The 14,655-nt window shown below is 53.7% G+C and overlaps 1 protein-coding gene across 14 annotated transcripts in view; it reads right to left on the bottom strand.

Moving 5' to 3' along the window:
• JADE2 (jade family PHD finger 2) overlaps nt 1–14,655 on the bottom strand; it is a 49,003-nt gene that overhangs the window by 20,389 nt on the left and 13,959 nt on the right. For all 14 annotated transcript variants that reach the window (XM_036898258.2, XM_036898330.2, XM_036898321.2 and 11 more), the window contains 3 exons: nt 6,120–6,277; nt 1,472–1,632; nt 676–887 (listed from right to left, as the gene is read on the bottom strand). In XM_036898258.2, coding sequence (XP_036754153.2) covers nt 676–887; nt 1,472–1,632; nt 6,120–6,277 — 531 coding nt within the window. The remainder of the gene's footprint in view (nt 1–675; nt 888–1,471; nt 1,633–6,119; nt 6,278–14,655) is intronic.

Genomic DNA, 14,655 nt, shown 5'->3' with positions numbered 1-14,655 from the left:
CCCCAGGAGCTATGCCAGCAGCAGTGGGTAAGGGGTTGGGGGGGTTCAAAGTCAGAGCCACTGTGGGTCCACTGGGTTTCAATCAGGTCTGCAAAAAAGGCCCAGAGATGTCCAAGACCTAGAGGCTTGGGGCCCGAGATCAAGAAGAGGGAGGCCTGCTTCAAGCCACACCTTGTTTATATCAATAATAGTAACAAATATTTATAGAACTATAGAACTGTACCGTTCTAAGCAGAAGCTCACAGTGAGTAACTCAATCCTCACAACAACTTACTTTTATTTATAGTTGAGGAAAAAGAGGCCCAAAGAGGTGAAAGAAACGTGCCCAAAGCCACGCAGCTTGTAAAGGGCAGAGCTGTGATCTGAAACTAGGAAGCCTGGCTCTGGGCTCTACTCTCAGTCACTACATTGTGCTGCTGCCTCTTGGTAAGTTCAGGACGGTGAGGGCACGGCGTTCAGCAGGGAGTCTGGGTGAGGCCAACGGGACAGAAAGACCATCCAACGGGCATTTACCCAAGTCTGGCTGACAGGGCTGCGCCAAGGGCCCTGGCACCATGAGGCACTCGCACCATTCCTCCCTGTGTCCCTGCAGCCAGGATGAGCAGGCCCACACAGGGGCCCACCCGGGCAGCGGGTGAGCTCACAGTGAGCGTGAGGGTAGTCAGGGCTGCTCACCTGGTGCACACAGACATTACACTTGTCGCAGAAGACCATCTCGTTGCCGTCTTCACCCTCAGGAGAGCGGCACACATCGCAGACGACATCCTCATCGTACTCGATGCCCAGCCCCTCCTGCGTCTCGATGGCCCGCACCATATTCTGGTGGCACAGTGTCTCCAGCTCCTCCAGCACACGCTCCAGCGTCAGCTCGTCTAGCTCTGGCCTCTCTGTGAGGACAGCAGAGGGGGGGTGTGAGGAGCCCAGCCCTTCAGAGCCGATATGGGGGGGCTGCCATTCATCCCTGTGTGACCTGGGAAGACGCATCCACTGTCATGAGCCTCAGCTCCATTGTCCAAAGACCGAATGGGCTGGGCCATTCAACCTCAAAGGCCCCTGGGACCGCACACACATGTACATGCAGATAACATGGATGTTCTCTGGGATGTGGTTGGCTCCATGGGGAATCCACTGCTTGAGCTGTTATCTCTGGGGGAACTTCTGAAGGTGGCTCAATGGCAGAGCTGGCCCTTCCTGGGACGGGACATGCTAGCTGGCCCCAGCAGGGGGCCCGTACCAACCGACCCCAGCCCCATTTACCGTCTAGACTCACTTGCACGCTCACTCACTCTTCATAACACTAACGCTTACTAACAGTATTTCCAAGAACTTTGTAAATTATATGCTATTATCACCCTCACCTGACAACTACAGAAACTAAGGCACAAAGACAGCAAATAACTTCCCCAGTCATTAACGCAGCCAGACTTTCTTCCCACCTGCAATCCTGTTCTCAGCCAGGCTGGTCACTTACCCATCTCCTTGAGCTCCGAGTTGATGAGCTCCAGCCAGTAGGTGTCAATCTCGTCCAGGTCATAGCGGCTGCCCGCTGGCCAATCGGGCTGGGGGCCCTCACCAAGTTCGGAGCTGCTAGGGGACACCGGGGCAGGGGGGCCTTCCAGTGGCAGGAGGATCCTATGAAATCCAGAGGAAGTCATAAGGGGGGGACCCTCAGCCTGCCACCCTCACTGGGTCTGAGGCCTCCAGTGAGTTGGTCAGTCCAACTGAGGTCAAGTGAGGTGTGAGACTTGGACACCAAGAGGGGCCACACCCTTCCATTCTATCCTTGCACTTCCTCCTCTCACCTGCCTGCCCTGCAGAGGCTCCAAGACTCCAAGCAGGCAGGACGGGAGTCCAGTGGGCTGGGGACAGAGTGGAGGAGGGCTGACCCACAGCCCTTGCACATCTGATAAACGTCCATCCTGCCCAGCGCACATGCCTAGTGGTCCTTCCACTGGGCACCTGGCCCTTAGCTAAAGCCCCATGACCTGGATCTGCCCTATCTGGGCCTGTAGGAAGGCATTTCAAGTGCTGTCCTGGGCAATGCCCCCTACTTGGGACAAGTCCTAATGTTTCCGCTTTGGGACAAGTGGGATAAAACCAACTGGGCTCCAGGTCCTTGACATTACCCCTCAGGACTGGGGAGAGGCCAGGTCTCCTCCTGGGCAAGGGGAAGCCCTACCCTGGTAGACTGCTGCAGCCCTGGGCGGCCCTTTCCACATAAAAGGTCTGCTACCCCAGAGGACACAGTGTGGCCCACATACCGTGTCCTTACCTCAGATACAATATTACCTGAGCTGTGAGTCTCTTGGCTACAGTGATTCCACCCAAGATAGAGGCCTTCACCCCTGGACACAAAGATGTGCCTACTGTGTCCCAGAACCACACTTCAGGTCAGCCCTCCCTCGGGCCATGGCCCTGCCTCTTGGGGCAGCTTAAGACAGGTGCTGGCTACACAGCATGGACTCAAAGCCCTGCCCCACCAGTTAACGTGTAACTCTGGGTTAGCCACTTTAACTTCTCTGTGCCCCAGTGACCTTACCTAGAAAGTGGGCTAATAACAATAGTTCTTACCTTGTATGGTTGGTCTGAGACCAAGTGAATGAATACATGGAAAGTTCTTAGGACAGTGACTAGCACACAGTATGCCCTGTATGTGTGTGCATGTGTATTTTAAGACCTCCTGCTATCACTCTGCTCCTTCTGAAAAGGAGTATGAGTGCTTTTTTGCCTTGGGAAGGCACGGTTTCCCCTCTTGGCTCAGCTGTGTGCTGCCCCTCAGTTCCTGATGCCAGTTTGAAATGCCAGCCCTCCCTACCCCCCACTGGTTGCCATGGTTATCGCTACAGAGCCTGGCCTCCATCTGGCCAGCCCTGCCAGGGCTGAGAGGCCCCTCACTTGCCTGAGAGGCCTCCTGGGGTCGGAGGCAGGGCTGCCAGTGGGTGTGAGTCAACGCAGGCTGAGGAGGGGCGGGCAGGGCCCTGGATGGCACAGAGACATGGCTGAGCTGTGGAGAACGTTCCTGGGCTTCAGGAAATGCCCCAGGTGTCAGCAAGAGGGGCAGAAAGGGTGAAGGAGCCAGGGAGACAGAATGGCCTCCAGACCAGGAAGGGGAGGTTCAGAGGAAGTTGGGGGAGGCAAGGAGAAAGGGAAATGGCTTGGTGCCACTTCTCCCCACAAAAGGCCCAGATTAAAGGAGGCCTTAGGCAATGACTGGTGTGACTCCCCCCAGCCTCCTGCCCCCGCCAAAAAACAGGCCATTCCAGACAGAAGCAATACTAATAATTCTTAGTCCTACAAAATTATGCCTTTCTTCATGATTCATGAGGCTCTTATTTGAATTAACATGTTCTTTTAAAAACAGACTAATTTTGTCATGACCCTGCCGTGTCTGTCCCCCCAGCCCAGGCTTAGTTGCGATTTTGGATGACCTTTGTTCCCATGCCCACAACTTACTGGCATAACTACCCACACACATGTGGTCAAAGAGCTGCCACCTGGACAGACGTCTGGAGGCCAAGACCATGTTCCTTTCTCTAGGAAGCTGGGGTTAAGGGGCTCACACCAGAAAACACATCTCAGGTGCTTGCCGGGCCTCTCACCTTCACCTGTAAGTACTCTTCTGGCTATGGCTATGGAGGAAGCTCTTCCACCAGGCATGACCTGACCCTAGGTCAAGGCCGCATCTCAGCTGCAGCCGGCACACATGAGGTCAGCTGGGAGGAGGTGGATGGCTGGGGCTGGGATCCGGGGGAGAGGAGAGGTCTCCACCCCAGAAGTCAGCTCTGCCCCAGACTGAGGTTCTGGCCACACTGAGGGAGCAGCCCAGACCCTCACTCAATCCATGACTGGGGTGAGGCAGGCTCTCATTACCCAGGTAAATTTCAGACCATGAGGTGCGCGGAAGGACTGGGCCAGGGTAGAGAGATAAAGAGACAGAGGCTGAGGCAGTGGCTGTGGGCGGGGGGAGCCAGAGAACAGCATGCTGGGGTGATCGGGGCACAGAACCCCCTCTGGGCCCCACAGGGGCAACCCAGGGCTTGTTTCCATGGCCTGTGACTTCCTGACCCAGCCCAACAGCCTGTGGCCGTCATGCGGGGAATTCCCCATAATTTCCCGACTTCCTCATCTATAAAATGGGGTAGTAATATCTGCTTTATAGGGCTGGTATGATAGTTAAATGAGAAGATGAACCTAACAGGCTCAGCTCCACAAGTCCTCAGGAACAGAATTCCTGTGATGACGGCGGCCGCAGTGGCTGTGCGCTGGCTTCCCGATGAGGGCAGCAGAGTGGAGGGACCAGGCTGGAGGGAGGCAGGAAGCAGGGGTGTGGCCATCTCCCCGAGGGAGCACCTCTCTCACCTCTCCCTGCCTGTCCAGTCTGTCTTCTGCAGAGAGCAGGGGTAGGCCAGGAGTGCCTGGCTCCTGTCAGCTCAGAGCAGCCATGCGTATGGGGAAAACACACCTAGAAGAGCCAGGCCTGTCTGAACTCTTGATGTCAACAGACAAGGCACCATGAGGGCAGACTGAAGCCAAGCTACTGGTGTGGAAGCATCTGCAATTAATTACCCAGGCAGGAGGATATTTCCAGAACCACCTGACATGGATATCAAGGAGAAAGGACAGACTGCTGGGCTTTGCCTAGTCAGGACTCACCTCTCTCCGCCCAGCTGGGGGCCTGCCCCTCCCCATCACTGCCCTGGCCCTGGCGTGTGTACTCTCATTTAATCCTCACTGCCACACCATCAGGCAGATGCTGTTTTTAGCCCCATTATAAGTCTCAAAGAGGTCAGTAATAGCTCCTCAATCTGCAGAGGTAAGGGTGGGAAAATGGTTAGGAGTTTGACCCACATTTCTGGCCCTGGCAGGGGATGTTGGGAGTAAACTCTTTCTCCAAATCTCAAATATACTTCCTTCCAGAGAGGCCTGGGGCTCCCCGATTCTCAGAGGACACTGCTAAGCATTCAGCCCTCCGGAGCCACAGGACAATGTGCTCTGCCCAGCACCCAATCCTCAATAAGCCCCCAAGTGAAACTTAGGTTCTGCCTTGCCTCTGTTATCCCATGCCCAGTGTAAGCCTGGCACCAAGCAGGGACTGGGTATCTGTGAGCCAGTCACAGGCACAGCTGCCAGGAAGCAACAGTGCCAATGTCAAGGGAGGTGACAGCTGCCATCCTTGCACCAGGGTTGGTCAAAATGGGCCTGAGAGCCATGGGTCTGCCAAGGCCAGGAGAGGGCTGCCAACACAAGGGCCCCGCCCAGGGCAGGCTGGTGGATGGGGAAGGCCAGGACAACAGGCCCCTGTGCCCTGACACATGCCTTGGAGAATTTCGCAGGGTGCAGAAAGAAGCACTTGGCTGAACTCTGTTGCTGGAAGCAAGGCCCCTGGCCACCCATGGGGGCTCCTCCTGACAAGAGCACCAGCGGTCTCCCCAGCCCACAAGACCAGAAGGCTATGAAGCCCAGGCAGGACTCATCCCTGACCCAACTCTGACCCAGACCTGGCAGGGGGGCCTCCTCAGAGGCTGGGCATAGCAGCTACTTCCGGAGCATTTGCTGTGTGCCAGTCACTTGACTCCCTCCCACTAGGGACTCCTTAAAAAGGTCTAAGAAGTCAAGAGTATGGCATATTCCTGTCCTCAGGACTAGTTAGAAGCCTGGACATTTCCCTGCTAAGATCTGCCTGTGGGGCCCAGTTGGGACGGACAGCAAACTAACCCACGGCTAGTTTTTACTGAGGGCTTGTCTGCGTCAGGTCCTGCGCCAAGTGCTTTCCACACACACTGTTCCTCTGTATTATCCTGACCGCCCGTCAGGTAGGTGTTATTGCTATCATTCTCATTTCACAGACAAGGAAACAGAGGCCCCAGATTACACGTCTGGTCTAAAGTCACAATTAATAAAAATGGAAACTTGAACCCAGGCCCAAGCCCAAGCCCTTAGCCTCAAAGGTAAACTGCCAATATTTCTGGATCATTTCAGTAGTTTTTTGGGGCAAAAGAATCTAAGACACAAGAGGGGCAGGCTAGAAAGGACTCCCAGGACTGCTAGGTCCCCTGCCTGGTCCTCGCCTTCCCTTCCTCCCCTACCTGTCGCCCTCTAGTCTGGGCCACCTGGCTCACCTCACCACGGGCTCTGGGATGGCCTCTGCCCCAGCAGGCACCTGCACACCTTTCTCCCATTCCTGTCGCCACGGGTCTGCCAGGATGTAGTAGTCCTCTGGGCTGAGCTGGTATGAGTCTGGGATCTTCATGGCTGTGATCAAGTCTGTCCGGAAAACCTGTCGGGAGCAAGACAGGAGGGAATAGCTTTGGACTGCCTCCGGGCGCTCTGCTCACAGACCAGGGCGGAGCAGGCAGACGCAGCTCCCATGCGCTTCCTGCTCGCTCACTCCAAAGTGACAAGACAACACGAAAGCAGAAAATACAATAGTGTGTCTTTGAATCCAGCAAAGTGCTCTGCACACACTAGATGTTCGGTACATGTGTCCAGCGGGCTTCACATGTATTCTGACAGGCAGTGGACCTCAGAGGAAGGAGGAAAGTCTCGCTAAGAAAGGCCAAAAAACAAAAGGGAAAAAATCAGAGGGCTTAGAGGCTTCTGTGAATGCAATACTACCATCAAGTGACTGTTCAAGTAATTTCCGTTGAAGGTTTAAAATTATGTTTGCATGTGCAACGACGGGCACAAGTGGAGCTGTGAGAAGTGTACAGGGTATCGACCCAGGCCCGTGAAATGCCAGGCGCTCTGCAAACGGCTGAGGGAGAGCCCAGGGTTCAGGGTGGCTTAGAGAATGGCTTCTCCCGGGTCAGGGTCTCCCAGGACCATCCTCCGTGTGTGACGGGGTAGGAGGAGGAGGACAGCGCTGTGCTCCTTCTCAACCCCGCCCCGAGCCAGGCCTAAGGGACCGTGCCTCAGGCTTCGGTTTTCTGGGCGTCTGCTCACTTGGGGAAATTGCTCTTCCTAGTTCTGTCTGTTGCCCCATTTCCACCCCAGAACAATCTCCAAGCCCAGCCCCCACTGGCACTGGCAATGCCGCTCTGGCCCCAGCTGTGTGACCTCCCTGTGGCCTCCCATAAAAGGCTGCTGTGGGATTTGGTGGCAGCTGCAGACACTGTGTGACTTGCTTAGGTACCAACTTTCCTGGTGATCATCACATGAGAAGCATTCACATCACTGAGAGGAGAGAAACCACTCCCAGGAGAACTCCAGGTCTCAGATCAAGCTCCAACCTGCTTCCCCCACCCCCTGCCAACCCCCCCAAGAAAAATCAGCATCAGCATCAGTCACAGGCTTCGGGCAAACCCATTCGGTGGTAACCTCTGCCTGCTGGGAGCCCAGCTCACTGGCTGTGTGTGTCTTACTGGGGTCTAGGGCCAGAACAACAAGGAAACAGCTGAAGTGAGTGCACCGAGGGGGCTCAGGGCAGCATCTTGCAGAAATCTAATTAACATCTGCATCAAGCTAGAAAGGGCCCTGGCTTGAAAAAGGTCACGTTTCTTGAAGACTCTATTTGCCAATATAATTTAATTGGTTAAGACTAACACCCTAACATTTAATTAGGGTGCCAGTATGAAAAAACTAAAATGAGATTACAATTAAATGCTAATTAAACAGAAGATGGAATGTGGTGAAGATTTCATAGCCCTGATAATTTGCGTATCTTATTAGTAAGCAGTAGGATGGCTGATAGAAGAACACAAACTCAGGCACGTGGTGCTTCTGCGGAGCCCTTCAGCAGCCCCTCTTTGCTGGCCTGGGCCTTACCTGGCCAAGGCCTCTGCCAAGCCAGTGCAGAACCTGGCGGGGTGAACTGAACCCACGGTGGACTCATCAATGCCCCAGAGTTCTCCTCATCCGGGCAAGCCTGCTGCTCTGATGCCATGGGACAGCTCTATCATCTTGCTCCAGAGGTCAACCCTTTAAGAGCCCAGGGTCACTATGTGCCCCTCCAATGAGGCATGAGTGGGCCTGAAACCTCCGTTGTTCCCTTACCCTGACTATAGTTTAAATGCCACCAGCTTCTTGGGTCTGCCACTTTCCTGATCAGCCTGACTCAGGGAGCACCTACTGCCTGACAGAGCCCCTTCCCACCCCATCCCCCTGCCTCACTCCCCTGCACTCGCACCCCTGAAAGCTAACTGGTGTGACGCATGACGTTGCTTGTCTCGTTATCTCCCCTGCTGCACCTCTCTTGTTCTCTGCTACCTTCTCAGTGCCTGGCATGGTGACCGGCACATGGTAGGTTCTCAGTAATCAGTGACTGCCCGCCTGAATGAATGAAAGGGCCTCTCTGGGGATGATCTGATGAGTCTGAGACTCTCAGCTGGTTTCTCAGCAGTGCTTTTCGAATGCCCCTATTAACAAGGTGAGACACTTCACAGATATACCCGGAGCCCAAACCCCCAAGTACCTGGGCCTTAACAGAGCAACATGCTGCCTCTGCTCTCCAAGGCTTGAAGCCTAAGGCCCGTGATGGAGTTGGGGAGCCCAGGGTATAAGCCACACTGGTGGCAGAGAGGTGCCCCTGGCCTGGGAACAGGGTTGGCACTGTGAACTCAGAGCAGGAAAGGATCCGAACTCCTTCAGGGAGAGTCAAGAGAGAGACAGGAGTCTGGTCTCAAAGGAGTTTCACCCTGGGTCACTCAGGGAGCAGGTGGCAGACTGGACACCAGCAGCCCTTTCCCACAGAGGATTGATGGGAGCACAGGAAAGGCAGCGTTATCACAATGGTGCCTAGTACTGGAGCACCAAGTGCCTAGTACTAGTCTAAGGACCGTCCCTGAATTAATTCATTATCAGTCCCCATACCAACTGTGAGATAGCTGCCACTAACATCCCCATTCTGGGACTCAGGTTAGTTAACTAACTTACACAAGGTCCTACATGTAGGCAGTGGCAAAGGACCCCAGGCCGTGACTACCCTGGAGCCATTCAGCACTGGCCCACAGTCCCCCTGCCCTTTGGGCCCGTGCTCATTGCCAAGGCTCTAGGGGTAACCGTCACCAATCAGGTAGCTTTCCAAGGGCTGGGATATGCAGTCAGATGATGGCCTCTGCAAATTCCAGGTCCTCCAGTGGCCTTCCGCTCTCTTCCCACTGCCTGCAGGCTCAGCTGCAGGGCCTCCCATGCCCTGTGGCCACAGACGCACTTGCAGTGTCCTGAACCTTTTTACATGGGGCACGCAGGACACACTGTCTCCGCAGGGATACTCCTCTCCCTCGCCAGAGTGGGGAGGGCCTGCTTCATCCTTTAAGGTCTCAGTCCAGCCCACAGCTGCTCCAGGAAGCCTTCCCCAGTCCCAGGCAGGATCTGGGCTTCCTCTGAACTCCCACAGGTTCAGTATTGGAGTCTCCTGGTTTCCTGCCATGCCTTCTCCACTAGAAGGTGAGCTCTGTGAGGTCTCGCTGGGCCACCAGTTGGGGGCCAGCAGTGCACACAGGACCTGGCACTTAGGTGCTAACAAAGGCTGAATGACTCAAGAGCCCTCCTGAGTTGCTGTACAAGGCCACAGCTGGGCAGCTGGGTACTCTGTGCCTCTATATAAAACCTGTCCTCAAATATGGCAACTCAACTGTAACCCAAAACCCCTTTCTGCTATGAATTGCCAAAGGTTAGGCTTGAAAATAGGTCCAATTCTTCACTGAAATGCCTTTGAATTATTTATGACAAGTAAATAAAGAATGAAATGGACACTGATGAACTGGAGGCCTTGCTGTGGCAAGAAAGCTGGAAGCTGGAAAACAAGCAATTTTCTAAGAATGTGAATGTTTACTACTTTTTCTCTCTTTTGGCAGAAACTGACAAACTGGCTTTAAAGGTCCGCTGCCTAGCAACCAAGTTCTGCTGAGCTGCTTGGGAGATGTTAATTGTAGCTTCTTCAAACAGTATGACGAATATTTAAAGGTCCAAAACTCTGAGTACCAGGGGTGTCAGTGCGGCTCTGGAGGGTGCCGAACACCTTGCTCTGACCAGACATAGGGGCACTGCACACGGCCCTGTCCAACAGCTCCCTTCTCCAAGACTGATGACCACAAACACTGAAAAATCTATTAGCTTTCGGTACGTACTTCCCCAGGAAAAACCAAAAACGAGTTCTGCCAGAAAGTATCAGTGGAGTCCGATGTGATGTCAAAAGCAAATAAAAACAGTGACAACAGGCAACCTCATTGTGCTCTGCTAAGAGTTCTCATACATGACCTCAAGATTTGTGGATGTTATTTGAACAATCTGTCCTGGACCTTGGCCTCTGCTTCCTTTTCTCAAGGGTGGATTATTGTATCATAGTGTATTTCAGACCAAGAGGCACCAAGGGGAAGTTCAGTTACTTAGGAAAGGCTGCAGCACTTAATCACAACTCCAAAATAGGATTATTTGTGTAATTATCTGTTTAATGGTTGTTTAATAATCAAGCTGAGAGAGTTAGAGACTGCATGTGTCCTGTTTACCATTTTGCCTGCTCACGGCACAGTGCCCGCCTGGCACATAGCAGGTGCTCCAGAAATACCTGAGGAGCGAGAGAGTGAATGAATGAATAACCCAAGATTTGTCTGATGTATGACTAAACTCTGAAACTTCCTGTCCTGCATAACAGGGGGCTGGCCAGTAAGATTCCTCCAGGTGGACTTGAGGAACTGGTCTTCATCACTGTCCCATTGCAAAGCTAGGGGTGGTATCCTCCCCCTAATCCCCCAAAGGACGTTTGAGGGTCTATCCTCAGAGAGCAAAGTGGAAATTACCATCAGATACCTCAATTTAAATCATTTTTTCTTCTGAGCACCTTATCTCATCACAAACAATAGCTAATAGTGAAAAGTAACTGACCTGTTATGCCCAGTGCTGGGCTAAATGCTTTACATATAATCTCACCTAATTCATATCACAATCCATTTTACAGATGTGGAGACTGAGACTTAGAGTGGGTAAACCACTGTTTGAGGTTGCACTGTCCTCTCACCACTGCAGCATTGCCTGGAACCCAGCCAGATATTTCTTTTTAAAAGACTCTCCTGGGCTGGAACCTGATAAAGTATATCTCAGCCAAGAGCAAAGTTAAGATACTTAAAATCAGGCACAAAATACCAGAGAAGGGCTCTGGGAATAGCCACCCTCTGCCCAGTCCCATTCAAGCTGCCACTACGCTAATTTGGTCAGACACTTAAAATATGCATGCGTGCAGGAACACGTGGGGGCACACACGCACCCCCACTCCATCTCTTTCCCTTTCACAAGGATAAAAGCACTTCCTGGTCTTAAAGATAATTTATTACACACATTTCTTTTGTGAGACAAGTCCCAGAGGCCAGGAGGCCTCTCCAGCTGGCGGGAGCAGCAATGTTTCCAACTATCCTAGAAATGGATTCTGTCCCCTTCCCCAGAGGAAGGCAGCGGGAGTCTCAGAAATCAGGCACTCAGCCCAGTGGAAGGGCTCTCCCCTCAACCCCCCTGCCCCTGCCAGCCTCACAGGGTGGCAGAGGAACTGCTGGCTAGAGACATGGCTTGAAAGCACATGGCAAGCATTAAAACCTTGTTTTGGATTCTCCTTTTTACCTCTCAAGTTTGTGGGCATTTTGCATTTTACTGCAACATATGCCATCACTGTTCTAACAGAGAATAAATTACTTTAAACATCTGGATAACACCTCTGCTCCTCCAGGAAGGCATCTTACTTACCCTGTGGTTTTGCACCCCAACACAGTCTGGCTGCCCCTGCCTTCACCCAGGGTAGAAGGGTCCCATTTTTAAAAGCACTGGGGTCAAGACAATAAGCTGCATTCACTCTTCACTCGCTGCCTTTCCTGGGGGGAAAGCCATGCTTATACAGGAACTCTCACAGACACTGGGTCTGGGAGGCACCCCACCGGCGGCAGAGGCTGTTCACGAGGACCACCTCTTTCTCTCCCAGCCCCGTCCCCAGGGAGGAAACGCTGAACACCGGTGAGGGGCTCCTGTGGAACCAGGAGATAGGCCCCGTTCTCTCACCTAGAGATACACTGTCATCTGTCATCAGCCTAAAAGGATGCAAAACTCAGACCCACCCTGTTCTGGGCCCATCCAGACTTCTACCCCAGGGAAGCCAGCTTCACCTGCACTCACTTCTGGGATCTCCCCCACCTCCAGGCCCTCCAGGCCCCACAGGCCTCAGGAAAGGCAGTCACATCAACTGAACAGAAACTCCAGGGCAGGGTGTGGGCAGCTCTGCAAATGGCACTGAGGCTTGGAAAGAAATGGTCACTTGCCTGAGGTCGCAGAGCTCCTCAGTGGCAAAGCCGGCTGCGCCTCTCGTAACAGACAGTTCCCTGTGTGGCACCTGCACCCTGCCAACAGTAGAGGACGCGCTCCCCAGGCACAGGGCCTGTATTTCTCTGCGTCTTGGCACTAGGCTGGGCCTTGTGGGTGCCGTCGAATGCTTGCCGGGTTTAATCCGCATCAGCAGGTCTTGGGTCCTAAAGACCCATATTGCTGCTCACTGGCTGACTTCTGGGGACTCCAACTTCCTGAAAACATAGCTTTCTACCTAAAGATAGCTTGCCCTGGGGAACCCCCCAATGCTCAGCCTGTCCTCCCATTTGCCTTTCTGCCCCAAGCCTGGGGAGAACACAGCCTCAAACAGCCGCTTCCAAACCACATGGCTGGCCTCCAGGTCTCTTCCTGAGCTGGCCTTCACATTCCTGCCAGGCTGAGGGCTTGGCCCCCTGGCCGCTGAGGGGGGAGGAGAACTGCCCTAACGCCCACTCCCTCCCTGCCTTTGCTTAGGTCACTGAACCAGTCTGGAAGGCCTTTCCTTTCTCCTTCAACCTCAGGTTCTTCCAGGGAGGACCAAGCCAGGAGCTCTCATCTTAGCAAAATAGGGAAAAGGTCTACAGCAGTAGTTCTTCATGCTGGCTTCCAGCAGGAGGGACTTTACAGTTATAGGTACCTGGGAGAGACCATTTAAGCCAGAATTGCTGGGGGTGAGGTGGGGTGGGGGTCTCATATTGGTATTGAAAAAAATAATCACTGGCTGTGACCTCTATCAGATTCTCAGAGATGTGCCCCACAAGTGTTAAGCACCACTCATAGTTATGCCACTTGGTGGGAGAGCCAGGCCAGAAACCCAGGGCCCCAGCACAGTTCATACATCAATACCACCTCCCTAGGCCAGGCTAAGTCCTTCCACTCCTTCAGGACAGATCTGATTGACTTAAGCCCAAGGGACAGATCTCAGCTTTGTGGGGATCCCCAGGCAGCCAGAGCAAATGAAGGCAGCAGCCTCCGTGTTTGGGGTCACTCCCACCTTTACCCTCCACTGCCAGACAGGATCCTGGAGCCAACTTCAGATTTGGTGCACTTTCACCAAAAGTCCTAACCTAGTCTCCCAAGAATCCCAGGGCCTGTCCGCCAGCCCCCAGTACTGAGGCCTGCACTCCTCCTTCACTCTGGCTTTGAGAGGCACCCACCCACCAGTTAAGGACCAGAAGAGAAGCTAAGCAGCAAGGCTGTGGCCCTGTCCAGGGTCCTGACTTCTGGTCAGAGCACATTTTTCTGCCCTGGGGCATCTCACTCTGGTATAGTGCACACCCCTTGATTTGTAAGGTCAGGGTGCACCGAGAAAAGCAGCTCCTGGCAGGTCACCCCAGGGCAGCCCCACCAGCCTCGTCCAAATCTCAGCCCAGCCCCTTCCACAGCCATTGGCTTCACTGTGTGCCAGGGCTGCTGCTACACTAAGTATTCCTGGTCCTCAAACCCCTCCCCTCCCCACACCACTGTCTACTTCCAGATGAGGAGACAAAGGGAACCCTGGGTCCCATGGCCCTGCAGCCACCAGGAGGGGAGCTCCTACACACAGATCAATCTGCAAACATTCTGCCTGGGAATTTGTGCCAGATTCAGAGGCAGACCACTTGAGCAGTCTAACAACCACTCCACCGGCTTCTCACCCCAGGGCAAGGGGCGGGTGGGGCCCCGAGGTCCCTTCTCATCTGGGTGTCCAAAGCCTTCAGCCCCCAGACCCGGCAGACTACAAAGGCCCTCTTCCCCAGCCTGTTCACAGAAAGCGAAGGCAACAGGCCAGTGAAGAGATTTAGTGCAAACATTATCTGCCGCCAAATCCTCGCTTTCATCTCTGCCTTTTTGTGAGCCAAATAATTTGGAAGCTTTCATTGATGGTTTCCTCTCTGCCCCATGAAAACTTGGAATTTATGCTGGCTATGACTCCTCACTTAGGGGACAGGGAAATCTCCCAGGCTGCTCTCCAGCCTGCTTGTGGGAAGGAGGAAAAGCTTTTCTCTGGTGACAGTTCGAGGTGGGGAACTTCTTCAGCCCTTGGAGTCCAAGCCTTAAGGGTACGTGTCTCTAGTCAGGCCTCAAAGCCCTCTGCAGAGATTCCTGGGCTCCCAGGGCCACGCGTAGCCCGTCCCTAGCAGAGCCGGGCATCAATACCCTTTTAATAGTTTGACTCTATTTTTAGGTGGGGAAAGGTTCAAGGCTCTGTGCTGGAAAACCCAAGGCAGGGGACTTTTCAGCCCCATGCAAATCACTCTTTGCCCCAGGCCTTCACTGACACCTGTTTCCTCCCAGCAGCTGGCCCATCCTGGGGTGAAGATGACAACCTGGCCTCTGGGATCTCTGCCGAGAGGTGGCCCCTTCCTCCTGCAAGTGCTTAGAGAGAGTAGGGCA

The sequence above is a fragment of the Manis pentadactyla genome, chromosome 13, assembly GCF_030020395.1.
Source record: "Manis pentadactyla isolate mManPen7 chromosome 13, mManPen7.hap1, whole genome shotgun sequence".
NCBI lineage: Eukaryota > Metazoa > Chordata > Mammalia > Pholidota > Manidae > Manis > Manis pentadactyla.
The sequence above is the reverse complement of the archived record's forward strand: the minus strand, read 5'-3'. Positions and strand labels throughout refer to the sequence as shown.